Here is a 27,955-nt window from a genome sequence, read left to right on the forward strand (position 1 = left end):
ATTAGCCTGTAAGAAAGGCACAGTCTAGAGGGCCCGTCATGACACGGAGGGCAGCTCTCCATCCGGATGGAATTGAGAACACATGGAGGCTGGCCAGGAAGCAAGGAGCTAGTTCACAATGCAAAGGGAGACACAGGCCAAGGTGGAGGCTGGCCGAGCTCCCAGGAGGCAGGCAAAAGTGAAGCAAAGGCAGGTCAGGGTCTGATGACGTTAATTACAACAGAAAAGATCCATTCTGCCCAGGGGAGTCCTCAGACAAACCTGGGCTCAGCTCATATAGGGAGGGAAGACTCTAGGAGCAAGGCCAGCACGCAACTTATCCAGAGAAACCCAGCAGTCTGGCCAGGCTGCTGGAGAACAAGAGACCTTCTGAGCAGAGAGGAAATGTCTCAGGCAAGTCTATTGTGGATAAGCCAGCACCCAGGAGACCAACCCACTGTGCGGGGACACATGAGAAAGCTCAGCTCATATGAGCCTGGTTCATACCAGAACAACTACCTAGTTGACTCAAAAAATTATGAATAAACAATAAATGCTTATTTGTTTTCAGCTCTTGTGTTTTGGGGTAACTTGTTATGTCTCAACAGCTACCGGGTACAGAAGAGGCTGACGGCCAATAACGACTCCTATCTCACTGTAGCAAGTCTCTGCTGAAATCACAATCCTGTTGCCTGGTTCGAGACCTCTCTAGGTTCAGATCACTGGACTGGGATCATGAGCTTGAGATACATTCTTGAACTTGACTTTATAAGGCTATTGGTGATATGATGAAAACTTTCTCCCAATCCGGACCTGTTTCCTTATCTGGAAAATGAGGAGTTAGACATTTCCAGGGAGCCTCCCAACTCCCTGTTCTATGCTTGGGTGACTCCGACCACTTCATTCAGCTCTTCTGTCATCGAATCCACAAGTGTTTGTGCCGAGCCTGCTGTGTGCCCACCTATGGTCAGGATCTGGGATGCAGGCTCAGACCACAGGATGTGGGCCCTGCCCACCAGGAGCTCCTGGTGCAGGGAAAGCTCCCCATCTGGTGAGTATAAAGAAGACCCCTCTGAGGAGCCCTTGATGGCCAAGGAGGCTGTGAGAGGGAGCAATGGGCAAGATCGTGGTCATCCTTCCCCAGCACAGAGAGGGGAATGAACGCACATTCAGAATCCCCAGCCATATCCAGTCTCCCCCGGGCTCCTGCTCCGAGATGTCTGCCTTTTTCCCTAAGGCCTTGATGGATGCCACTCGGCATTTTGGCTCATTCCCTGCGGAAATCAAAATCTGTATCTTGAATTCAGTACACTCAACGAGCAAACAGAGGATAGCCTATGACCAACCTCCATGTCACTCTCTCCCAGGTGACCAAGAGAGCTGATCCTTAACTCTGGGAGGCTGGCCAGTCTTTGTGGGGCAAAATCCTAAGTTCTCCACTCACCCCGATGACAGTGGTCCCTCAGGACCTCCTCCCAACCCCAGAAGGAGGCAGACGGATGGTGTCTGCCCCAGGGGCCTGAAAAGCTATCCTACCGTGGAACCAGGGGGCGATGGATTTGGTGTTCCTCTCAAAGCCGGCTCGGCGAGGCAGCTGCTCCTCCTTAAACCAGCGGACTATGACTTCTCTGGAGACAGGTCTCAGTGGGCGCTCCCAGGTCCTGCTGAGAAAAGAGATGAAGTGTGGAAAGTTAAGGAGGGAGTTGGGGGGGAGGATGAGAAAGGGGGAGGGGAGGAGAGGGGAGGGAGAGCCACTATGAGAACGAATCAGCACGATAACCACACTCATGCCTGTGGAGAGAATTCAATGAGTCGAGGTGCATGAAGGCACTTTGCCGGTACTAATGCACCAGCTATTATTACTTTCCCCAAAAGAACATTGTTATTGTTTGCTTCCAAAAAAGCCACACAGGTTGGAAATAAAAGAGGATAGGAGGAGGTGTTTGAGGGAGAGAAAAGGCACTTTTTCCCTCTAGAATTTGCAGGGCACGAACACCAGCATCCATGAATTACTTCATGCCCTGGTGACCCTCGTATATCAGGAGCAGCAGACCCAGACACCCAGAGAGGCTGGCCCGTCCGCCTCCCTCCCGGGGCAGCCCATGTGTAAAATGAACATCTACAACATTATTCATTAAGGGCACTGTGGTCATAACCAAAGATTTCAAACAACTCCAATGTCCGTTATCAGAGTTGTTAATAAATGACTTCTAGCACATCTGTGGAGTGGAATACAATGCAACTGTCAAAAAAAAAAGAAAGAAAAGAAAATAAAAGAAAGGAAGGAAGGAAGGAAAAAAGAAAGAAAGAAAGAAAATAACCAGGGTGACTGGCTGGCTCAGTCAGTGGAGCATGGGACGCCTGATCTCTAGACCGTGAGTTCGAGCCCCACATCGGGTGTAGACATTACTTAAAAAGAAAATCTTAAAAAAAAAAATGGAAAATAACAATAAATGAAAGCTAAGCACTGACATGAAAAGACCTCCAAAATACAGTTAAATGGAAATAAAAGTCAAGACACTGAGCCATGTGTAAAACATGCAGACTTCTCTGGGAAAAACAGAGGGAGCTAGGACTTTTCATGTCACCAACTACACAAAGGAACTGGGGTTGGGGGGCACACATACACCGAGGACAGGGCTCCCCTATGGGGCCAGGGAGATCCAAGAAGGTGGAGGCAGGAATGGGAGGCAGCTATTTTCCATATTTCTTTTTAAACTTCCTGGTTTGTGAATTGAATAAATGAGAAGGAAGGAAGGACTGGGCAGGGTGGGGGAGAAGAAAGGAAGGAAGAAATGCAGGCATGATCAGCCCTCCCTAGCCCTCAGGTAGACGGCGAAGGGGGGTTATTAATATCCTAAATCCCAATTAAAGCAGAACTCAGAACAGACCCTCATGCGGATTAACCGTGGTCTGGGACCCAGCAGGCACTACCACCCACCCTCATGCAGCAGTAGTTGCTCTGCAAGGATGGACGTGTGGGGGACCAGCCTCGGGGCTGGCCTAAGGTGGGCACAAGTGGAAACTGGAGAGGCCACAGGCAACCTCTTGACCCTGGGGTTCCGGAATGATGGGCAGTCACCAACGTGTCCTTGCCAAACCATTCTGGAGGCCCCAGTGTGTGTGAGGACCCTCAAGACTCAACCACGCTCATCTACAAGCCTGTGACCAGAACCAGGCATGCACCAGCACTACCTGTGGTTGGAAAGAGCAGCCAGCCCTGGTTTTCAAGCAGGTGGGCCATATTTAACCCATTTGAGGTCTTATATTACAAGTTCTTGGGGTTTATGGGCCTTTAAGAGCTTGAGATGATGTGCAAAGATTTCTGGGTATTTTCATATGCACAGCTTGGAGGGAAGAGGGTACAGAGCTTTCTTTAAGTTCTCAAAGGAATCCTAGGCCCCAAAATGTTAAGACTCCCAGAACTCTGGGCCTATTAGAAATCTCCAGCCAGACTCCTTGCTACCTCCCTCTGGCCCCATTACACAGATTTGAACACTGAGGCCCACAGAGGGGAAATGACTAGCTCCAACATTCACAGCTGTTGGAGCAGAACAGGGACTGGAGCTCCCAGCCACGCTCTATTTGTCAAGACCCACCTGACAGGTATGGCAAGGGGAAGCGGAGGCCCGGGGCCTGGCAGGTGGTGGTAGAGTCTGGCCTCCTGCTCCTGGCTCTGGCCGAGCTCTCGGAACATGGAGCTGAGGCCGGCGACCATGCCCTTCTGGATGGCGCGGAGTGAGTGCCGCCGGTACTCGTCCCTGGCACGCTGAGCTCCGCGGCTCCTCTCCTCATCCGCAGCCTTGGACCTGCGCACTGGAAAGGGGTGAAGAGCATGTTCACCTGGACCCACAGCCCAGGCCATACATCCAGCAAGCCAGGACAGGGCCCAGAGCCCCAGGACTCCCCCAGAGTCCCACAATTCACCTGGATTCACCCCCCGTGGGCTACATGGAGGCTCAGAGCCCAGGAATGGCCAGACAGGCCCAGCTCTGGCCAACAGCCCTGGGTTTGTCTGTTGCCGTGGAGGCAGGACACTCGTGACAGGTTAGGTTCGCCGGCCTGTTCCTGCAGCCCCGGTCCAGAATGAGCGAGAAATCTTTGGATGGAAATATACAGCTCTATATGGGTTTCTTTCTGGGGGCGCCCTGCTTAGAACAGCTGCTCAGACCATGTGGCCACCGGCCGGCCTCAAGGACACCTGTCAAGGTGGTCAGCATCTCCAAATACTACTGCCATCCCCCACATCGACTGTCGGCTTTCTCCACGCTAAGCCCTTTATTCCATGCTTTCCCTGCAATATCTCATTACAGGTGATTCCTCCCACCACTCAGGGTGGAGGGCCCATCACTATTTCTACATCAGAAACCCAGCATCCAGAAGGTGACATAACTTGCCCCCAAATAAACAGCTAACAAGGGGCAGGGCCAGGGTTGGAACCCCGGTTGGTTCTAAAACCCCGGCAGCCCCTCCCCCCCACCTGCACCCTACCTCTCATGCTCCCTTCCTTTGAAAACCTGGTGCGCCTAACACCAGAGCCCCTTCTCCTTCCTACAAAAAGCATTAAGACCCTCCAGTCCTGCCTCCTCATGTTGCTTACATTGAATCTGAGGCCCAAGGAAGGACAGTAACCTGCCCAGCTGGGTCAGTGGCCAAGCCAAGCCAGGAGCCCCCCTTCCTGCTCTCACAAGCTGAGGTGTTGGAAACCCTGGTGCCCTGGTTCTGGTGCCCTTTCTCGGGTTTACGGTGACCTTGACCGCTGTTGGGTGACCGTGCTGGAGAGAAAGGCTCCTCTGGTAGCTTGGTCATTTGCAGACCACGAACTCCAGATGCCCCTCTCTCCAACGTTGCAGTGTTCTGTGTTTCCCAAGGCAGGGCCTGGTCTCAGCCAAGTGGCCTTGGAAAGCCATCTGTGTGCTGCTTCTGAAACTCAAACAGGGGAAATGCCAAAAGAAGGAACACAACCTGTTGGAGGCGAGGGCTAGCATTAAAACCGATTCTTTTGTAGTTTGATTGCATCTCATCAGGCTCCTATCTGCCTCTGATATCTAATTCTTTTTGTAGAGAACTCTGGGAGCTGGACGTGTGCTAACTGTGCATGACTGGTGACCGCGTGGGCCCAGGCAGGTCCCCCTCTTCCTCCTGGAGTCAGCTCTTAGCCGGAGTCCATTCGTGTTTCAACAACTCCATTCTACTCGTGTAACAAACACCTACAACCAACCAGCATCAGAGAACTGTGTTTGGAGGATACAAGGCAAACAGCCCTTGTTCTGAAAGAGAGCACTTCTGCCTCTCAAGCTGTCAAAGGCCTTTTCTTGAAACATAATAGAACATATCCCCAGCTCTGAAGAAGGCAGCTAGCTTGAAGTCTGTCCCTCGGAAAGATTCATGGAAATGGAGGTCATATGCAAGGGGTCCAGTAGGGTGAGCCCCCCCAGGGCAGGTTCATTGCTATAACCCAGTGCCGACATACACAGGAGTCAGTCAAAAGGCAATCCCTAGTCTTGGAGGGCTGTGCCCCATGAAGTACTGAACTCTGAGCTGGGGGCAGACGTAACCAAGACCAGACCCTTCCCTCGAGGTGCTCAGAGCCTTCCTGGGAAAACAAGACAAATCTCTCTTAACACAATGAAATCTAGGGTAGATAAAGTATTGTCAGGGTTTAGGGACAGCGGCTCTCATATTCTGTGAGGGAGCCAACAGCCACCCAAAGAGAGGAAGCATCTGGAAAGGTCAGTAAGAGTTTTCCAGAGAAAAGAAGCCATCCAGGGAGAAATCTATGTTTGGTGCCCAGCTGGTTCGTCTGTACATTCCAGCCACTACGAACACCATGATGCCTGCCTCGCATTGCCAGGGGAGGGTCAAAGAAGGCCAGGACGCCTGGGCCTGAGCTCTGCAGACACAAGCCAGCAAATTAAACACAGGAGCCAGTGCCCTACAAAAGCCAGTGACCTTTGAGAGCTTATAGCCCCCGAGAGACAGTGACACTCAGTGACAGGCTGCAGAAGGAAGCCACAGGCCAACTAGAAAGACAAGCTGTTGGAACTCAGCCAGGTGAGGCCCTGGGCCATCAGACACGAGGAGACGAAACCCAGCTCCTAAAGGCCCACTCCAATCCAGCCATCCTCTTCCTCAAGGCCTTCGGGGGCCCCGGTGCACACAGGATAAAGAACAAACCCCTCTCCTCCAGTCCTTAAGAGGTGTCCTGCCTGCCCCCTTCCTCCCCAACCCAGCGGCTTCTGATCACCTCTCCACTCTGTGCTCTGGCTCTACCATGCTCCCCACGCTCTACAGACCCTTCCTGTGCAGCTGTGCTCAGCCACTCAGAGCAGCTGTGCGGAATGGGCAGGCAGGGCAGCCAGAAGGGCCCGGCGCTGACGGCTCTAGGGGCTGAGAGAGCGGCCGAGGCGGAGAGCAGGAAGCAAGCCTTGGCCTTGGCGAAACCAAGCTGCTGACCAGCCCTGATTATAGAAAAGGGACCCACACAGAGGCACACAGAGTCAAGGGCGGCTCCAAGACAGCTTTCCTGGGCTGTTTCCTCCCATGGCGTTTTTCTGTTTTGTTTTTGAGATTGAGTTGACCTCTAACATTCTGTAAGCTTAAGGTATACAGCATGTTGACTTGGCAAATTCATATATTGTGAGGCCTGCCCCCACAGCCTTAGCTAACACCTCCATCACCCTCTATAATTCTTTCTCGTGGTAAGAACATTTAAGATCTAGCTTCGTAGCAATCTTGAAGTATATAATACAACATTCTTGACTACTGTTGACCATAATCGCAACGGGCTTACTCTCTCCAGAACCTACTCATCTTCCAGCTACAAGTTTGTGCCCTTGGACCAACACCTCCCCCGTTCCACGCCACCCTCCCAACCAGCCTCTGGTAACCACCATTCTAGTCAGCTTCCGTGAGTCTGGCTTTTTGAGGTTCAACATACAAGTGCTGTCAAGTAGTATTTGTCCTTCCCTGTCTGACTAATCTCACTTAGCCTAATGTCCACAAGGTCCATTCACGCTGTTGCAGATGGCAAGATTTCTTTCTTTCTCATGGTTTAATAATATTTCATTGTGTGCCTGTGTGTGTGTGCACACACACGGGTGCGCGCGCACACACACACGTTCTTTATCACTTATCCAATGACAGGCCCTGAGGTTGTTTCCATATCTTGGTTGCTGTGAATGACGCCGCCTTGCCCACAGGAGGGCAGCTATCTCTCCAATGGCCTCCTTTCATTTCCTTCCACTAGCTACTCAGAAGTGGGTTTGCTGGATCATGGGGGGGGGGGGTTCTATTTTTTAATTTTTTGAGGAAGCTTCCTACTGTTTTCCACAGTGGCTGCACCGACTTATTCCCACCAACGGAGCAGGCCAGGTCCCTTTTTGGCATGTACCTGCCACACGCCATCCTAGGGAAGTCCCCGGACACCTCTAGGCCTCAATTTCTTTCTCTGGCAAAATGAGAAGGACACGAATGTCTCCCTCACAGAGTTGTCATGGTGAGTAAATGAAGCAGAAAAACACCATAAACCGTGAAGTGTTCTGGAAAGGCAGTGTCTTATTAGATCGGGCCCCTGACGTGGATCCTTTCTTCAGATGTCCCAAAGCCCGAGTCTGGAGCCGGGCTGCCTCGGTTCACATCCCAGCTCCACGTTCCCGCTGTGGACAAGTTATTCCATCAGCCTGGCCTTCGTTCCCTCCTAGGTAAAATGGAGCTAACCGCAGTCCCTACCTCATAAAGCTGTCATGACGATGGAGGGAGCTAATAAGGTAAGCCACTTAAAACCATGTCAGGGACATATTAAGCACCATGGTTAAGGGTTAGTTAAAATGTTTCTTTTCATTAGCCCTGGTATTACTAGGTCCAAACCAGAGTTCATGGCCAGTTTAGGAAGAGACACCCTTGTTGATCAATCACAGGGAACTTGCTTGGAGTCAAGCAGCTTACCTTAAATTGCACTTTAAAATCTTCAAAGGTTGCTTTAGTTCCTACTCGGAATCAGGAACGGATTCAGACCGTATCCCATGAATCTGCCACAAAAACCCGCAGCCGAAACTCATGGGGTTTCTTCCTGCTAACGCAGTGAAAATAACCCGTACTCATAGGAAGAGCCACGAGCATCTTTTTGTCCTGAGCCAGCAAGTGTGAGATTCTCCGCATGGCCCAGTGGACCTGCTGTGGAGGTGAAGACCGACCCCGGGTCACCTGCTTCCTCCCCCAACTGCACTCTGGCCCAAGATGATGCCCCGTGGGCCTGTCCAGCAGGCACCAGAAGGGCCCACACGGAGCACAGGACAAAGGGAGAGTACGGCCAACCCCACTCCTGAGGTAGGATCCAGAGCCGCCTCCCTCCTTCCTGCGGGAGACTGAGGCTCATCTCCCAGTAACACCATAAAGACAACTGGGACTGTGGGAAAACCCTGAAGACTTCAGAAGCAAGGCTGACTTGAGAGATCCAACATTGGACCAAGCACAGTAAGACACCACTTCATGAGAGTAGCTATTTTTTTTAACTTGTTTAATGAGGAAAAACAGAAAACAAGTGTCGGCAAGGGTACAGAAAACGTGGAATCCTGGTGCATTATTGGTGGGCATGGAGCGTGGGGCAGCTGCTGTGGAAAACAGGATGGCAGTTCCAGAAAAATTAAACATGTGATCACCATGCGAGCCAGGAACTCCTCTTCTGGAGATACACCCAGAAGAATTGAAAGAAGAGCTTCGGACACATTTTTGTACAGCGATATTCACAGAAGCATGATTCACAGTAACCAAAAGGTGGAAACAACCCAAATATTCATCAAAGGACAAAGAGGTAAACAAAGTCTGATATACACATACAGTGGAAAATTACCCAGCCCTAAACAGGAAGGAGAGTCTGGGCCGCCTGGGTGTCTCAGTCATTGAACATCTGCCTTCAGCTCAAGTCATGATTTCGGGGTCTTGGGATGGAGTCCCTCCTCCAGCTCCCTGCTCAGCAGGGAGTCTGCTTCTCCCTCTCCCTCCACTGCTCCCCCTGCTTGTGCTCTTGCTCATGCTCTCTTTCTCAATTATGTAAATAAATTCTTTAAAAAAAAAAAAAAACAAGAAGAAGGGATTCTGATCCCTGCTCCAACCTAGATGAATCTTTAAGACAGTCTGTGAAGTGAATAAGCCAGACACAAAAGGACACCCTAGGAGTTCACTGCTACCCCATGTACTGTACTTAACGATAGTTAAGCAGAAAAAAAAAAAAAGCAGAAGGGTGGTTCCAAGTAGCTGGGAGCAGGGTGGATCGGGGACTTACTGTTCAATGGAGGCAGAGTTCCAGTTCGGAAAGATGAAAAAGTTCTGGAAACGGGGAGGGGGAGGAGAAGGGAACGCTGGGGGTTGATGGCATTCCAACAATATGAAAGTACTGAATCCACTGAACTGTACACTTAAAAATGCATAAAGTGGTAAATTTTAAGTTGTATGTCTTACCACAGTTTTTTTTAAATGGACATTCTATAACATTCTGGTTGGTGAGCACTGAGCTGAGAATTAAGAAGCCAGAGCAGAGGGACACCTGGGTGGCCCAGTTACTTGGGTGTCCGACTCTTGATTTCAGCTCAGGTCATGATCTCAGAATCGTGGCATCGAGCCCCGGGTCAAGCCCAATGTTAAGCCCCACGTGGAGCTCTGCACTCAATGGGGAGTCTGCTTGATATTTCCTCCCTCTGTCCCTTCTCCTGTTCATGCTCACTCTCTCTCTCAAATAAATAAAGAAGAAGAAGCAGCCAGAGCATAGCTAAGTGTCTCCATCACAAGATGTGTACCCAGCTATGTCCCTGCCTTGGCCCTCAGTTCTCTCCCATGCAGATAAGGGGAAGGTCCCTTCCAGCTCTGACCCCCTCTCTCAGGGAGACACCCACACCTGCCTGGTCTGGGGCCACCTCCCCAGAACTGAGACACCACCCTCCAGGATGGCCCAGCCTGGAACCCTCCTGCTCAGGAAGAAACCAGGAGTCCCACAGGCTTTGGAATCCAAACTCTCCCCTATCAGACCTGGAAACTTCAGCTGCGGCAGGCTCAGGAGAGTAGAGAGAGCTGGCATTTGCTTGGCTTTACTCCTAACTGTCTAGACCGGGACAACTTTTCATCTCTCTGGGTCTTAGTTTTCCCTCCATGGAGACAGTACCATCCCCTATCCAATGGCTGCCAAAACTGCCAGACTGGTCTGAAATCATGTCCTTATCTGTGCTCAAGATAACACTGCTCAGTTCTCTAACACCGAAGAGCAAAAACAAAAGTTGGTTTTCCTCCTGGCAGAGTCTGTAAGCAGTTACAGAGCTGCAGACATCGTGCCAGGCCAGTCACTGTAAGAGGCAGGGTTGTTAACACTCTAACACAGTCGGGCAGGGCGTACACATCTATTCAGCACCTGCATCCTTAGGACCCACTCTATGCCCACTCTGTGCTGTGCAGGACCAAAGCTGCTCATTGAACACCTCCAGGGGGCGCAGTCTCTGCGTGATCATCATAGATTTGGACACATGGGACAATTTCTGGCAGATGATATAGCACAGCATCTTCTTCTAATTTTCACAAGGTCAGCATAACAGCTGGCTGCCAAGCTGATACTGGGAGATATGGGTACAGCAATGAACAAGACACAGTCCGTGCTCTCAGAGAGCTTACCATCTAGCAAGGGAACCACACCAGCAAACTGTGGAGCTGTGTTGGAGAAGAACATCTAAACTTATGCCTGGTGGACACATGAGATTCAACCAATAGAGGCCAAAGAAAGGGTCTTCTGGGCAGAGCAGGCTGAGGGGCAGAGGCCCAGGGGCAAGAGGGAGCTCAGGCACCCCTCCTGGGGTAGTGGGCATGGCTGCAGGGCAGCTCCCTTACAGACCCCACAAGAGGTGAGGATGCAGAAACAGGGAAGCCCATTTAGGAAACCAGTAAATACTGGCTAATTAATTCTGATGCTTTACCAAAGGGTGATCGAAAGCCCCTGACATGTTTTCAGCAGGAGAGCAGGAGGCTCTTTCCACTTCTCGAAGATTGGCTTGGTTGCAGTGCTGGGAAAGAATTTCGACAGCAACAAGAACGTAGGCTTAGAAAACAGAGATGGAGGTGAAGAGCCACGGGGTCAACATTCAGATGGTACCAGGGCAATGGGATGGAAGGGGGTAAATTCAAAGAACGGGAAATAAGTAGAATTCTTACCTCTTGGTAAGTTTGGGGATTGATCGTGAGCAAAAAGGAGAGATCAGAATGACAGCCAAGTTTCTGCCCTTGGCAGCCAGGTGATAAAGCCTGTTGGGGGAAGGGAGGGTTGAGGTTCGGAAGTGTTGAGGTGGAGGTGACTGTGGGATCCCAGGAGGACATGGGGTTCTAGAAGATCATTAGCTGCTGCTCGTCATGAGACCCCTCTCTAGAGAATTTGCGCATGGTTCCTTGGGTCCTTTCTCCCTCTGCCTGGGTAAAAAAGACACATTGCTTTATAGAATTCCGATAATCCAGTTACATCCACAGAGAAACCTAATGATTCAAAGCAGTATCAATGTGGAGTCCTGCCTTGGATGAATAATATAATGTTTCTGAAAATTAGTGAATCATATGTATCATACAAATATATATTTATTTCTATATGTTATATATATGATTTATATATAAATCTATAATATACATTATTATATATTATTACATGTATATACTTGTGTAATATATAATATATATATACACAAATATATATATACAAATATATATGTGAATATATAAAGTGGAAAAGCCCCCATAAAGATTTAAATTGTTTCTGTGGGCAGTTGCGTTTAACTTCTCCATTTTCCACTCCATGTGACGCTGGACAACTCCAATTACCGTATCTATATTTTATCTCCGCATCTGTAAAATGGGGACTTCACAGGGTTGCTCTGTAAATGAGGTAAATGAAATATTACATGGAAGGGTCCTGGACAGCTCTGGCACATAGTACAAGTTCATTAAATATCATATATTTAGAAAGGGTCCGTGCCACTTAAGACAGAAAGGAGTGCAGGTGAGGAACCGGCATAGGGGGAGGGGCTGGGTAGTGTCCGGAGCGCTGGTCAGGCAAATGGGGAAAATGAAAATTTTGTGAAACGGGGAAGCTTCCTGACCCCAAGGGGAGGACAACAGGCCATCCAGATACTGAAAGGTATGCACACAGACCCCTAGGGACCCAACCCACGGGTGGGTTTGGCACCAAGACGATGGACCCTGGGAGATGAGCCTCAAGGAAAGAAAGTGAGGCTCACCCACAGCTAAATGTAGGCCAAGGGAAGGAATGTTCTCTGCTCCCTGACTCCAAGGCCTCTGAGGTCACCGTCACACAAGTCCCTCTAGCAATTCCTGATGACTGCCAACAGTGACCCCCTGTGGCCAGCAGGCGCAACATCAGAGGTTCCTTAAGACCAGAGTGCTCCCTGGACTCTGCTTTGGAACAACAGAAAACCCCCAGAGATTCTTGAGCAATTCAAGAGGAGAGAGAGAAGCCCAAGCAGGATACAAATGGAGCACATGGGGACTCCGGCTGGCATTATTTTCAGTTGTAAAACCAACCCTACGTGACACTAGGAGCTGGAGGAATGGCCAGTACTGGTTCTGTCCAAAGAGACGCTGCTCCATTTCCCAGGCCATCCGTGCACCGAACAGACCCTGCTTGGTGTCATCTTTCCCTCCGGCCCCCCATTTGGCTCTACCCCACCCCCTCTCCCCACCACACGGCATCCCCCTTTCTGGGTCTGCCTGTCTCCAGCGCACGGCATTGTAGAATCACCCAGGTTAAACCCAGACTCCAGAGCACTCTCTTTTCTATGAACAAAGAGAACAGAACCAACGCAGCTGGACTCCATCCTGGGCCCGAGCACACATTTTTCTCCCCTGGGCTCCGAGCACACAGCAAAGGGTGAGACAAGCAGAGTACGATGGTGGGGTAGGAGCCACACCAGAGTGGCACAGTCAAGGAGGGAGGGGAAGGGTTCACGAGAACAAGTTCCAATATTTGGAAATAGTATCATTTATCAAGTCATGCTGGCTCTTCTCCAAATCTCTGGGCAACTAGACAGCACCTAACTCCACACTCCTACAAGTTTGCAGTCGAGAAATAATTAAATGAATTTTTGCCTGAGATTTTCAGAGCTTCTCAGAGGCCAGAGCCTGCTCTGCTGTTCGAACTGAATAACGAACCCTGAATTCAAGTGATACTAAAGGAAACAATGCCCTTTTTTTTTTTCTAACTCTGAAAATTTAATTTAGGTGTTTTATCAAAAACTGCTGCTCCCAGTAGATTAATGGCCCGCTATAATCTTTCATATTAAATTAATTGAGTGCAGAATGGCTTTGCTGGTTTTGAATGACAGCCTCCAGAGTTTAGCTCATCATTCTTTAAGGAAGCATAAAATAAGGAACCAGCATTGTAGGGCCCGCATTATCACCTTTCCTCTGTCTTTGGAGGTCTTTCCACTTTCCGTTGCCATTGCCACACGGCGCATTAATTAGCAGTTAAACAGCTCCAGGGCCCAAGGATCTCAGGTCTGCATCCTTAATGAAAGACCGCCCTGCCCCTAACAGTCCACCTCAACCTGTCACTATAAAAAGACTCTTACTCTATCCTTACTCTACCCTCCCAACAAGCCTCAACTCAACATGATTACCTCCACTTTCCAAATGAAGAAACCGTGCAGCTGGGCACGAACTAGCTCACAGTCACACAAGTCAGTGACAGAGCAAGGGCAGGACTCCCAGTCCAGTGCTCCTTCTCCCACACGAGAGCAGCCTCAAGTGACTTCACTTTTTAACTGCTCACTGTTTTTGCAGGATAAAGCTTTGTCCTGCCTTTTTTTTCTCCTATGTCTTCTTCCATCCCGAATTTAAATGAATGAATTCTTCTTTAGCTCTTTCCCATCTTACCTCTGTCACTTTCACCGTAGTGCACTGTGAACCTCAGGCTGCAGCCACATGGGGACATGTACCGCGTCCTACACACATGATGATCTTGCTTTTGCTCAGTGCTGCTTCCTCAGCCGAAGGCCCTGCCCTGCTTCTGGGTTTCCCCACTTTTCCCAAACCAAATGCCATTTCCTCCACGGGGCCTTTGCAAAGGCTCTGTACACCACAATCACGTGCGATTAATCCCTGGATTGCCAGGCTGGCTCAGCGCCCGCAAATCTGTAACTATGATACGCCACATTCCCAAAAAGCATAAAAATCGTCTGATTATCTCAGGAGATGCAAAAAAGCATTTGACAAAATTCAGCACCTTTTCATGATAAACACTCTCAACAAATCGGGTATAGAAAGAATGAATCTCATAATAAAAACCATACATGACAAGCCCACAGCCAATGTCATACAAGACAGTGTAAGGTTGAAAACTTTTGTTCTATGATCAGGAGCAAGACAAGAATGCCCACTGTCACCACTTCTCTCCCCATGATACTGGAAGTCTTAACCAGAACACTTAGACAAGCAAAAAATAGTAAAAGGCATCCAAATCAGAAAGGAAGAAGTAAAAATTGTCCCTGTTTGCAGGTGGCATGACCTTACATAGAGAAAACCCTAGATATTTCGCCCAAAAATTGTTAGAACTAATAAACAAATTTGGTAAAGTTGCAGGATACAAAATCAACACACAAACCTCAGTTGTGTTTCTATCCAGTAACAATGACTATCCAAAAAAGAAATTAGTAAAACAACCTCACTCATAACAGCATCAGGATGGGTGAAATTGATGATGGGTGTTGAGGAGGGCACTTGTGATGAGCATTGGGTGTTACATGTAAATGATGAAACACTAAATTCCACAAGTGAAACTAGTATTACACTAAATGTTAACTAATGGGAATTTATTTTTCAAGACTTTATTTATTTATTTGAAAGAGAGAAAGAGAGAAACAGCATGAAGGGGAGCGGCAGAGGAGAGAAAAAATCTCAAGAGAGTATACACTGAGCATTTCAGGACCCTGAAATCATGACCTGAGCAAAAAACAAGAACTAGATGCTTAACCAACTGTGCCGCCCAGGCATCCCACTAACTGGAGTTTAAATAAAAACTTGGAAAGGGAAAAAAAAAAAGGATAAAATACTTAGCAATAAATTTAACCAAGGAGACAAAAGACCAGGACACTAAAGACTATAAGACATTGATGAAAGAAGTTAAAGAAGTCACAAATAAATGGAAAGATATCCTATGTTCATATATTGGAAGAATTGATATTGTTAAAATATACATACTACTCAAAGCAATGTACAAATTCAATGCAATCCCTATTAAATTCCCAATGGAATTTTTCAGAGATAATAAAAAAAAAATAATCCTAAAATCTGTTGGGAATCACAAAATATTCTAAACATCCAAAGCAATCTTGAACAAGAAGAACAAAGCTAGTAGCATCTCACCTCCTAATTTCAAATTATATTACAAAGCTATAGTAACCAAAACAGTACAGTGCTCGCATAAAAACAGAAACATAGACCAATGGAAAAAAATACAGGGCTCAGAAATAAACTTACGCATACATAGTCAAATAATTTTCAACGAAGGCATCAAGAATACACAATGGGGAAAGACAGTCTCATCAAAAAAATGGTGGCACTGGGAAAACTGGATATCCATATGTGAAAGAATGAAATTGGACACTTACTTCCTAGCAAACACAAAAATCAACTCAAAATGGATTAAAGACTTAAATATAAGACCTGATACTGTAAAATACCTGGAAGAAAACATAGGAAAAAAGCTCTTTGACATTGGTCTTGGTGATTTTTTTTTTTTTTTTTTTTTTTTTGGATCTGACACCAAAGCAAAAATATCAACAGGTGAGATTATGTCAAATTAAAAACCTTCTGCACAGTAAAGGAAATCATCAACAAAACAAAAGGGTAACTTGCAGACTAGGAGAAAATATTTGTGAACCACATACCCGATAAGTGGTTAATATCCAAAATATATAGGAGTCCATACAACTCAATAGCCAAAATCAAATAACCCATTATAAAAAATGGGCAAAGGACCTGAATAGACATTTTTCCAAAAGGACCACAGACAACCAGCAGGTACATGAAAAAGTGCTCAACATTATTAATCACCAGGGAAATGCAAATCAAAGCCACAAAGAGACATCAGCTCACACCTGTTAGGACATCTATTATCAAAAAGACAAAAGATACCAAGCATCGGCAAGGATGGGAAGAACTTGGAACCCTCATACATTGCTTGTGGAGATGTAACCATTGTCAATGGCACAGAACGTAGCTAACTTCCTTCCACTGCTGTTTTTTTGAGATTGCACTTATGTTCTAAAAGGTGCTGGGGGTACATTTTGCACTGAAATCTAATGATGTTTTAAAAACACTTAAAAGAAAACATTTTTCACAAAAATAGTCCTTTGAAAAAAAGAAAAAAAGAGTCCTTTGTCATTAACCCATGTATTTGTACATTTCTGTCTGCTAATTTAGGAATTTGTTTTTTTCAGTAAAAAACACATACTCAAGAACCACCAAAAAAAAAAAAAAAAGAAAAAGAAAACAATGTTCAGATCAACATTATTCATTATTCATAATAGCCCCAAAGTGGAAACAACTCAAAGGTCCATCAACTAATGAATGGATAAACAAAATGGTGGTCCATGCCTACACCAGAGCCTTACTCAGTCATAAAAGGAAAACTGTCCACTTTAAAAGGATGAATTTTATGTTATGTGAATTGTATTTCAATTTTTTTTTTCAAGTCTGTTGAGTGAATCTGGGCTGTGGTTGAGAAAGGCTGAGGACCAGAGGGCCGGCGAGTGGAAATCATGCAGCCTCTGGGCTCCCCTGGCCCTGGCCCTGGTTCCAGTCGTCTCTCAGGGACACCACTGCCACAGCCTCATCCTCTCTCTCACCCCCAAACCCACCTTTACAAGTGTCCCACTGCCCACCCGCATAAACTATGCCTTTTTATTTTCTCCATGTTTTGACCTCCAGGACCTTGCTCAGCCAAGAGAGACACTCGCCCTCCCAGGATGGGCCAATTCCTAAAGATGCTAAAGGACTCACCCACAAGTGTGCCTTTCACTTGCGAACCAGCCAATCCAAAAATCTTCGAATCACTTCCTCTATCTAGTTCTCACTGTCTGTGGCACTGCCCACCTGTCCCCAGAGCCAGGCGTCAGACAACTCAAGAGCCCATGTGCCCCCGAGCCTACAGACATTATTTATAAACCAGCCAATCCTACACCTGCTGACCCTGCCTGGCCTCACCTGCCCCAAGCAAACCGTAAGAAAGACTCCTGCCCACACTGTCCCCGGCGCCCTCCTCCTGGTGGTTCCCAGTATAGCCCTGCTGGGTGTGCCCTGCCCCCATGCGTAAAAACTTCTTAGGGCAAGGTGGTCATTTCCACACTATCCCTATGATCCAGGTGTCACCGGACCTGATTCAAACGAAGCCCAGCACATACTGAAACACATCCTTCAAATCTGCTTCTGCCTTCCCTCTTCCCCCATCCCTAACTTTTCTCCACCCGACACCCTCCAAGCTGTGTAGCCTTTGTAGCCTCCCCATACATCTCCGCCTTCCTAAGCACATCCCATGCCCATCACCATGCCCTCACCTAGGGTGGGCTGAGGCCTCTGTCTTGAGCACCCTCTCCCTCTCCCACCTCTTCGCCTGTTTTTCCTGTGCCCCCCTAAAGCTTCACTTCCTCTAACGCTGCCTTTGGAAGCCCACCGGGATCGCCACTCTGTACTCCAACGGTACTGGCACTTTCTCCCTCAAAGCCGGGAGCCTGCGTGTCTGTCTCCTCCAAGATAAGCACTGTGATCCCTCCTATCTGGGAGCCCAGCGCTCAGCACAGAACCAGTGAAGGACTGGTAACGCAGTCAAGGCAGGGTTTTCTTTTTTAGTGTAAGAAATCTCCTCTACGGGCACGTAAGAAAGCTCCGGGCCGGTGGAGCCCTTACCCTCTGGGTTTTCAGCAGGGCCCGGAGCACTGCTGGTCCTGGGGGAAGGCCTCGGGCCCGAACGCGTGAACCGGAAGGATGACGGGCACGCGCACGTGGGAGGAGGGTGGGCTGGGAGGCAGACTGCGCTACTCACGCTGTTCTTCCCACTCGCGCTCCTCGTTCTCGCTGGCGTGGCTCTGCAGCTGGGCCTGCTTCAGGGTCCAGTAGAGCTCCTTCGCCCTCTGCTCTTCCTGGAGGCGAATCTGCTCCTCTCCTCGCTTCCTCTCCTCGTCCTCTTTCCTCTAAGATATCATGGGGACAGAACAACGTCAGGTCACAAGAGAGAAGTGCCCCCGTGGCCCTGGGTTAGGGATGTGCTTTCTAGGGGTGCGGTGGGCCAGTGCTGGCTCAGGTGTGGTCTCTGACGCAGGAGATGGCCGTGGACAGGCCTGATCGGGGCTGCGGTAAGGATCAGACAGGTTAAAATGGGGAGAACAGGGGTGCTTGGGTGGCTCAGCTGGTTAAACTACCAGCTCTTGGTTTCAGCTCAGGTCCTGATCTCAGGGTCATGCCATCAGCCCTGTGTTGGGCTCCACACTCAGTGGTTTGCTTGAGATTCTCTCCCTCCCCCCCAAACTAATTAAATGCATCTTAAAAAAAAAAATACACGAGAAGTAACTTGTAGACTCTGAAGCTTTCTGCAAAGAGGACACTGGGCCATCCTTGGCCACACTTGCCTTCTGGGGGAGAGGGAGGGCAGGTACCATTCCTTCTGGAAGCCGGTTAAGCAGGCTATGATCATATCTTAACCTTCTGTCTGGATAAGATATTTCCAAGACAAATAAATAAAATCTTTTAAAAAGGGGGGGGGGGTACCTGGGTGGCTCAGTGGGTTAAGCCCCTTCCTTCAGCTCAGGTCATGATCTCAGGGTCCTGGGATTAAGCCCCGCAGTGGGCTCTCTGCTCAGCAGGAAGCCTGATCCCCCCTCTCTCTCTCTCTGCCTGCCTCTCTGCCTACTTGTGATCTCTGTCAAATAAATAAATAAAATCTTATAAAAAAAAATATTTTCAAGACAAGCAGGTTTGGGGGCCCATCTCCAATTGTCTCACTTTGAAGTTCCAAAAAGGCTGTGTGTGTGTGTGTGTGTGTGTGTGTGTGTGTATTTCCCTCTACTTTTGTTCACATCAAAGTAACCCCACAGGTGTCAGATGTGCATTATATGCCAAAGGCTTGTTTTCAACACCAACAATTCTCCAGACCACTTCACTCCAAACCACTCCAAACTCACCCATGCCCAGAGGCCATCACTCTCAATTATTTTAGCTGTCCCTCATGTGGTGACATCTCTGAATCACACACGAAATGTTTTACCCATTCTAAACATTATTGCTTTTCTTTTTTGGTACATGAGTATGTGGCAATTATGTGTGGCTCATGGGTACACGCCCAGACTTTTCCTCTCCTCACCCTTACCCTGTCAACATCACAATTTGTGGTGAAATCAATAATTAGTATAAATGTTGTTCACTGCACCAATTATAAGAAGTACATTTTGTAACTTCCTAATGTATCTCTGAAACATGGGTATGTCTCATGACTTGCAAGTTGCCTTTTTAATAGGCAACGGTTTCTTCTTTCTTCTTAAAATAATGATTAATAAATCAATACTTAATGAGGCATCTTATATTCAGTAAAATATGGTAGTATGATGGCTTTTTCTTTCTCGACTTTATAATTGTTTTATCCTGAAGTTGCATATTGAATTCTCCCAACTTCTCTAAGATCTCCTGTAAATCTTTCCCTGTGTTTAGTATTATAACAGGTAAGCAGCAGTTAGCTTTTGTCAAAGGTCCCCACTGTCCCCAATGGCAAACTTCTTTCTTCTCCCATCTCGGTTGTTACCTGGGCCTCCTGCCCATCCATCCACCAGGGGACTCATTTCTTAGCCCTGCCCGAGTTGAAGCTCTTGTTTCTTTGTTCCGGGGTTTTGTGGGTTTTTTTGGTTTTTGTGTGTGTGGTTTTTGGGGGTCTTGTTGTTGTTGTTGTTTTGGTTTTTTTGGTTTTGGGGGTTTTTTTGGCCATTTCATCATTTTGCAAAAGCATAGCTAGCAGGACTTCTCAGGTAGGGACGCACAGAAAGGCACTCTCTGAGTCTTGTCTAAAAACATCTATATGATTCCTTCAGAGAGAACCACTAATTTGGGGGCACCTCGTTGGCTCAGTGGGTTAAGCTTCTGCCTTCAGCTCAGGTCATGATCTCAGGGTCCTGGGAAAGAGCCCCACATTGAGCTCTCTGCTAAGCAGGAAGCCTGCTCCCCCCGCCCCGCTCCCCTTCTCTGTCTGCCTCTCTGCCTACTTGTGATCTCTCTGTATCAAATAAATAAATAAAATCTTTAAAACAAACAAACAAACAAACACTAATTTGGCTGAGCATAGAATTTAATTAAAAATCACTTTCCTAAAGCAGAATTTGGAAGACTTTGCTTCCTAGCATCCAATACTACCCCTCAGATTTTCAGTCTTCTGCATGAGCTATTAAGTTTTCTTTTTATCGCTGATATTCTGAACATTGTTAAATGATGTGCCTTGGCAGGGATTTTCCTTCATCCATTGTGCTAGGCGCTCAAGGATCTTTCTGCCTGAAGTCTCGGATCTTTCCAGTCTAATACACCTTGGCTTAGAATTTCTTAGGTAATTTCTTCTCCTCTCATTGTTTTTCTTTCTAGAACTCCTGTTTGTCAAATGCTGGACTCCTTGACTTGATCCTCTAGGGGGCCTAGCACTTCTCTCTTACTTTCTCTCTCCTGCCTTTGCTCTTCTACTTCCTGGCTGATTCACTGATTTTATTGTCTAAACCTACGATTACATTTTTCATTGCAGCATCGCATTAATGATTCCCAAGCCTTCCTTCTTCTTCTTTGCTTGCTCCTTTTTGCTTCATTCCCCCTGTCCTGCTTTCAAGAGTGTCATGTTCCATCTCTGAGGATTTTAGAGCTTTCTCCCCCCACCCCTTATTCTGATTTACATCTATTTCCTCTGTTTTGGGCTTTTCCCTTCCCTTTAAAGCATGTTATATGTGTTGCCTGTCATTGGTGTTGGAGGCCTTCTTCCAATGTCTGATGTTTTCTGGAGGTCCATATTCAAGCAGAAAATAACTATCTGAATGAGAGACTCAGAGTGTGTAGACAGGACTTCCATGGGAGGTGGGCTTCACTCCAGGATGACTAGATGAGGAATCAGCCATTTCACTGAGGCAAATACTCAGTACTCCGGTCCTTTGTCTGAGATAATTCCATCTCTTCTCCTCTCTCCTCCTTCAGTGGAGTCTGAGCACCAGCATTCCGAAGTCTGTGGGGAAGGCAGGCAGCAGGCAGGAACCCCTAGCTTGTGCCCCACATTACATAGGAACACCATGCTTTGAAATGCTTTCTTTGTAAGCATCCCCCATAGGTGTCTCCCAGGAGGGGACCCCAGAAAGTCCCCCTGGGATTGGCAGGAATGGCAGTGGTCACCAGGTAAGCTACCCGAAGGCCAGACCACTTCCCGCATGAGTCCTAGACTCTTGTTTCTCCTCCTTGGGTGCTCTCTGACCCTCTCCTTCATGAAAGGGATTAACCACATGCCCCCGGGAGCTCCAGGATTCCTATTTAAGGAATCATCCTGGAGTCCAGTGGCCTGTCCACAGTTCCAGGGGCGTGGCGTAGCAAGCCAATAAACCCCGCCAGCCGTAGCATATTTTTATCTCAGCATTGCATGAGATTGGGTGACCAGAAAAGACCTAACATCCTGATTTCATGTGGCTCAAATGGCTAGTTCATGCTAAACAAGGACACCATGCAAAAATACTTGCTGGCCCTGTGCATCCCAGAGACAACCCAAGCTGCAGATCCCACTGCTCTGGCTACTCACTGCTAAAACAAAGATCTTTGCTTAATCCTCCTGTTTTCCATCTACCCCTTGCCTGCTCTCTCCACTTGGCCTGACACACTGAGCTCTGAGCCTCTGCCCACTCCCCATCTCTTTCTGTTCAGAGAGAAGGATCCTGTAGCCTGGGAGAAATGGGTAAAAGTGGCAACATGAGGGTCCAGCCATTCCACGGAGAAACTGGTCGCCAACCTGAGCTCTCTGCTTCACAGTCCCTGGTGCCCCCAGGTCCCAAGCCCATGGGGACCCAGACTAAGCCAGCTCCCCTCTGCCCCCTTCCTGCAGGCACCGCACTTGAACCCCTCACCATTCTGCCTTCCAACCTCCACACCTTGGCAGACATTTTCTCATCTGCTCCTGCTTCTCGTTTTCTCTCTCCTGGTGCTTGGAACTTTTTCAGTCCTTTGCTACTATTTAAATGGATCAACAAGAATCCGGTGGGGAGGAGGTAACTGAGTTTTTAATCCTTCATTTAGCAAAAAAGACAACGTGGTTTTTGTTGTTGTTGTTTCTTCCAAAACAGTATAGATTAAGGATTTTCTTCTAATTCAACAATCAATTTTTTAGTCCCAAAGAATAGGCAAAATTCCCACTTCCTAATGAGTCGCTCTCAAGAGCTGGGCATGAGGACAAGAGAAGGTGAACGGCTTCACGTGGTCAGTCACTAAATATTTCCAGGATCAGGCCTGTGTTGGGCTCTGGGGACACAGCAGTGGCCAAGACACACGCAGGCCCCACCTGGTGCTTGCCTTTCCAGGGGTGAAACACACCAGACAAATAATCATCAGGAAATACCAGAAAATAATAACCAGTGTGCACAGAATTAAAACAGGGAAAGGACAGAGAGGACTTAGAAGGCCACTTTAGGCTGGGTGACCAGAAGTCTTCTCAGAAGGGACAATGTGATCTGACCACTGACCAGTAAGGAAGAATGCCAATAAGTGAGTATCGGGGAGAAGAAATTTCCACACAGAGAAAACCACAAGCAAGATGGGCCCGGCGTTGTAAATGGGCTTGGCATGTTTGAGTACAGAATCACCCACTGTGGTTGGAAAAAGAAAAGTCAGAGCTCTATATTGGATGAGTTCGAGATGCCATCTGACATCCCTGAGGCCTGCCATTAGCACCAGGATGCGTGAGCTTGGGGCTGAAGGGCAAGTTCAGCTGAAAATACGGCTCAGAAGTCATCTGTATGGGGATGATGTTTCTCAGCCACGGGACCTAATGCTATCACTGAGAGAAAGAATGCAGAGCCAGAGAAAACCACCAGAAATAAGGTACGGGAATATAGTCAATAAAACCATAATAATGTTGTAGGGGGACAGATGGTGGGTGACTGCACTCACCATGGTGAGCATGGCATAGTACAGAGAATCGTCGAGCCACTACATTGCACACCTGAAATGCATATAAGGCCATATGTCAGTTACACTTCAACAATAACAACAAAAGAGCGAGAGAACAACCCGAGTGTCTTAGGCCACTCCATCATTTAAAAGTTGAGAAGAAGAGCCGGAGCCAGGAAAGGAGGCGGAGAAAGAAGGTCAACAGATAAGCTAAAAACCCAGAAGGGGTGGTGTCCACTGGGGAAGCCAAGAAAGAGGCCGTTTCAAGTAAAAGGGAGTGGTAAACTGAGCTGCAGGCCCCAAGACATCACAGAAGTTAAGGACAGAGAAGCAACAAGGGACAAGGTCATGGCCTCAGGATGTGAAGAGAGACTACCCAGAGGGGTGGAGGGGCAGCCAACCAGGAGGGGTGGGGGAGGGAGTGGAAATGACCGCAGACAGGCCTCTGGGGACATCTTCTGAAGATAGGAGCAGAGATAAGGAGCAGCAGGTGGAAGGGAATGTGGAGTCAAGAGGGACATGGGCTCAGATGGAAAATGCTAGAGCTGAGAGTTGGTGACACATGCAAAATTGGAACCAAAGTCCATGTGACTCCAAAGTAGAAGTTTCAGCTTGAAGCCCTGAAAAAAAGCTCACCTTCAGCAATCACCAGCATCTCAACAGAGCAAAAACTCGCCCCATCCTGGCACAGCACCGCAGTGTATGCAGCGGGTTTCCCATGCCCGCTGCGTCCCCCTCAGCTCCCTCATCTCTGACCCAGGTTGTCACATCACCCAATACATGGGGCACCATCCAAGACAGTGTCTACCCTGACTCCAGATCTCGCACCTGCCCAGGGCGGGTCTTCCGGGAAGGAGCAGGTCTCGGGGAAAATACCATCAGCCAAGGCCTGTCAGAGTCAGAGGGACTTCAACCTCCGGTCCTGCTTTCTGGTACAGAGGAGGAGTATACTGGCTTGCTCAGGCTGCCACAGACCAGGAGGCTGAAACCACACACATGTATGAGCTACAGAGGCCCTAACTATAGAGGCAGGGTGGGTTTCTTCTGAGGCTTCTCTCTTTGCTTTGTAGATGGACCTTCCTCTCTCCCCGTGTCTCACATATCCCGTCCTCTGTGTATATACACGTCTGTGTCCGAATTTCCTTTTCTTCTAAGGACACCAGTCATGCTGAATCTGGGCCCACCCTGAAGACCTCTTCTTAACTTATGACATTTCTAAAGCCCTTACTTGCACATACACTTAGATTCTGAGATGGTGGAGGCTAGGTCTTTAACATAGAAATTTGTGGGTGACGCGGTTCAGCCCGTCACAGGATGGTAGACGCCACCCCAGAGAAGGGTCATGACTAACATGACTAACACTTGGCATAATGCTCTCCAAGTTCATCCGTGTTGTCAAAAATGGCATGGTGTCCTTCTTCATTAAGACTGAATAGCATTCATTTTATTTATATATATATATATATATATACATATATATACATATATATGTATATATTATGCATAATATATACATACATCATAATTTATACATTACAATATATATATGTATACACACACACACATATAATGTACACACACCACAGTGTATTTATCCATTGGTCAGCAGACACTTGGTTTGTGTTTGGCAAACAGATACAAAGTTACAGTTATGCAGGATGAATACATTCCAGATTTTCTTTTTTTTAAGATTTTATTTATTTATTTGACGATAGAGATCACAAGTAGGCAGAGAGGCAGACAGAGAGAGAGGAGGAAGCAGGTTCCCTGTGGAGCAGAGAGCCCGATGCAGGGCTCGATCCCAGGACCTTCGGATCATGACCTGAGCCAAAGGCAGAAGCTTTAACCCACTGAGCCACCCAGGCACCCCCATTCTGGATTTTCTGCATGGTGCCTGTAGTTAATATTGTACTGTATACTCGAAATTTGCTAAAAGAATGGATCTTTAGTGTTCCTGCCACACACAAATAAGGTCACTAGGTAAGGTGACAGATGTGTTCATTATCTTGATTATGGTCAACATTTAGCCATGTCTACATATACTAAAACATTGTACATCTTCAATATTTACAATTTTTATTTGGAAATTGTAGCTCAGTAAAGTTGGATGGGGGGGGTGGACTACCTACAAATAAATAAATCAATAAATGGCAGAATCACACTGTTCACTCAATCCTCTTTGCCCAAGAGTGAACAGCACACTGGGAGCCAGGAGTCTGCCACTTCCTCCATCTCTGAGGAAAATAACCAGCCACTTACTGTGACAAAAACAAGCTGCTCACTGGGCTGGGGACAACAAAAGAAAACATTTTGCAGCTACAGATAAAGAGCATTGCATCTTTCCCTCCGGGGCTTGCTGAAATGCCTCACCCCTCACAGCTGAAATTGCCTGGAAAAACTTGTGCTGTGGTCCTCTCAGAATCTTCTGGCTCCTCTGCGAGCCCTGATGAAAAGTCCGTCTTTAAGTGTGGTCACCACAGGCCAACGAGGCCATGCGGCAGATCGGCAAACACTCCCTTCTCCTACCTCAGGAATCGATGCCCTTTTTTGGCAGGCCCAAAGCCCTGGGAGCCAGCCGCCTTATTCAATCCACCTTCTCCTGATAAGCTGATGAGGGAGCAGGAGGCTGGCTGAGGACAAAGCAAAAGCTGGCGCCTTGCACCCCCTCTTCACCCTTTCCCCTCCATATGTGTAGCATCCCTCAGGCAGCCCTGACTGCCATGAACAATAAGCAAATAGTTAACTTGCAGAGCTCACAATCCTGCTAGACAGGAGTCTCCCTTGGCTTACAAATGTCCTAAATCTCACTAACAAAGACGATTGATAGCAGGATTGTGACACCCCACCAAAAAGTCTCCCAAGTATCTTACTGTTAATGGCTGGTCTGAAGACAACATTGATCCAGCAGCAAGGGCAAGGCCTCTGGCAGGCCTGGAACATCCTGGCACCTTGTAGGCCCTCTTTAGCATATGAAAACTCCACTGACACCTCCCTTCCCCTCACCTTCCCCCAACAGCAGGGTATATAACATGCCTACCCTCACAACCCGGGGCAGCCGCATCTCTGCCTGCCCACGGGTCCTATCCCCGTGCTCTAATAAACCACCTTTTTGCACCAGAGACGTCTTAAGAATGCACTGTGGGAGCCCATGCCTCATCCCTGCGGAAACTGTCACAGAGACAGATGCTTTTCTGGAAGGCACAGTCATTTGTGTTGTGCTAGGGAGCAAGAATCCCTGTCCCCTTCAAGGGTCCTTCTAGCTGGACCAAGAATCAGATGCACGGGAGTCAGATTCACAGGAGGAAATCAGACGTCATAGGGTACATACGAGGAAAACATATGGAAGACCGTCAGGCAAAAGGGAGGCTATGTGTCATCCTGAGCTTCGGAGATGGGGGGTAGGGGTCTGGGATTTCAAAAGAAAGGTACGCAATTCACAGGGCACCAAGGAGAAGAGCAGGTGTTTGGGAATTAGATATTGTCGGGCCATACAGCTGGGTAACTCGGATCAAATGTATCACTCTTAATAACCCCCATTCTGGAAAAGATCCCCCATTTAGATTCTTCTATATAGTTAGAGGGTGGGGCAATAGTGTCCTTGATCTCTCCGGGTCTCAACTGCCTTCAGCTCGAATTAGCCCGCCGGTCTAAGTGGCACATTCTGGAGGCAGAAGGGCTGTCCCGAGCCCCTTCACTTGCTCCTCTGGCCCAAATAATACCATCTCGCTTTTCGAGATGATGTACCCAAGAAGGCAGGGTCAAGCCTGTGTCTGTCATTCTCCGACCGACAGCCCCCCGCGCAGGATCCAGCAGAGAGGAGGAACTCCGTAACACTGACCAGAGGAGTGAACGACCTAAAAACAAAAAGAGGGTAACACAGGGTTTCTGGTGACCGTTGAGAGTGGAAGGGTAAGTTGTCTTGCTGATGCCAGCCTCATCCAGGAGAAACCGAGATCAAGCCTCCCATTCATTCAAGAGAAAACTGAAAAGTGCAACGTGTCCCCACCACTGATAATCCGGTTGGAAACTAGGTGGGGATTGTTTCTATTGTTGTACAAAATGTCATGAAGGGCTAAGAGGAACTCCAGCCTTAACAGAGGAAAAAACAAAAAGAGAATGAGTGGCCTTGAATAGGAAACGGTGCAAAATCAGAGGACAACGTCATTGCGTCAACAGTGTGTGTTCTTTATCAGCCGCCCTGGGGAAGGGCAGGAGACTAAGGCAGAGGGAGAGAGCTGGAGCCTTATCGTCAGTGTTCTGTGGTCTGAAGGGAAGGCAGAAGCAGTCAAAAGCAGTCTGAAGAGTTAAGAAAGCACAGAAAATATGCAAATTCTATCTGGCCTCAGGATCCCCTTTCTTTCTACAGGAACACTTTAAACGCATGTAAATTGCATTCAAAAGGCACCAGACACAACAGAATGGTTTTTAAAAACAGGTTTCCAACTGTCTGTATCTTCTATTTTGAAGTTCCCTCTTTAACCTTACAAAGGGTTCTGGAATTCCCCTCCCCCCCCCACCATTTCCTCAAAGGAATTCTCACTCTTATCTTTCCTAGGACCGGGAGAATTCACAGAATCTGCAGGCATCCTGGACACAGGCAACCCATGCCCCCTCCACCAGCCGCCCTCCTGTCCAGCTTCCCCATCTCCTCCAGCCTCCACCCCAATATCTGCTTCTAGTGGCACAAAACACAAACCCCCTGGACCCAGCTAGCACATTCTCTGCCCTCCAAGCCTCTTCCCAGCTCACCTCCGCACCAGGGTAGCCCCCCGTCCCTACT

The 27,955-nt window shown here is 48.0% G+C and overlaps 1 protein-coding gene across 1 annotated transcript in view; it reads right to left on the reverse strand.

Moving 5' to 3' along the window:
- SH2D4B (SH2 domain containing 4B) overlaps window positions 1-27,955 on the reverse strand; it is an 81,777-nt gene that overhangs the window by 25,643 nt on the left and 28,179 nt on the right. The window contains exons 5-7 of the mRNA XM_059172497.1: window positions 18,059-18,206; window positions 3,579-3,795; window positions 1,516-1,643 (exon numbers count right to left, since the gene is read on the reverse strand). Coding sequence (XP_059028480.1) covers window positions 1,516-1,643; window positions 3,579-3,795; window positions 18,059-18,206 — 493 coding nt within the window. The remainder of the gene's footprint in view (window positions 1-1,515; window positions 1,644-3,578; window positions 3,796-18,058; window positions 18,207-27,955) is intronic.

This window comes from Mustela lutreola, chromosome 4, assembly GCF_030435805.1.
Source record: "Mustela lutreola isolate mMusLut2 chromosome 4, mMusLut2.pri, whole genome shotgun sequence".
Taxonomy (NCBI): domain Eukaryota; kingdom Metazoa; phylum Chordata; class Mammalia; order Carnivora; family Mustelidae; genus Mustela; species Mustela lutreola.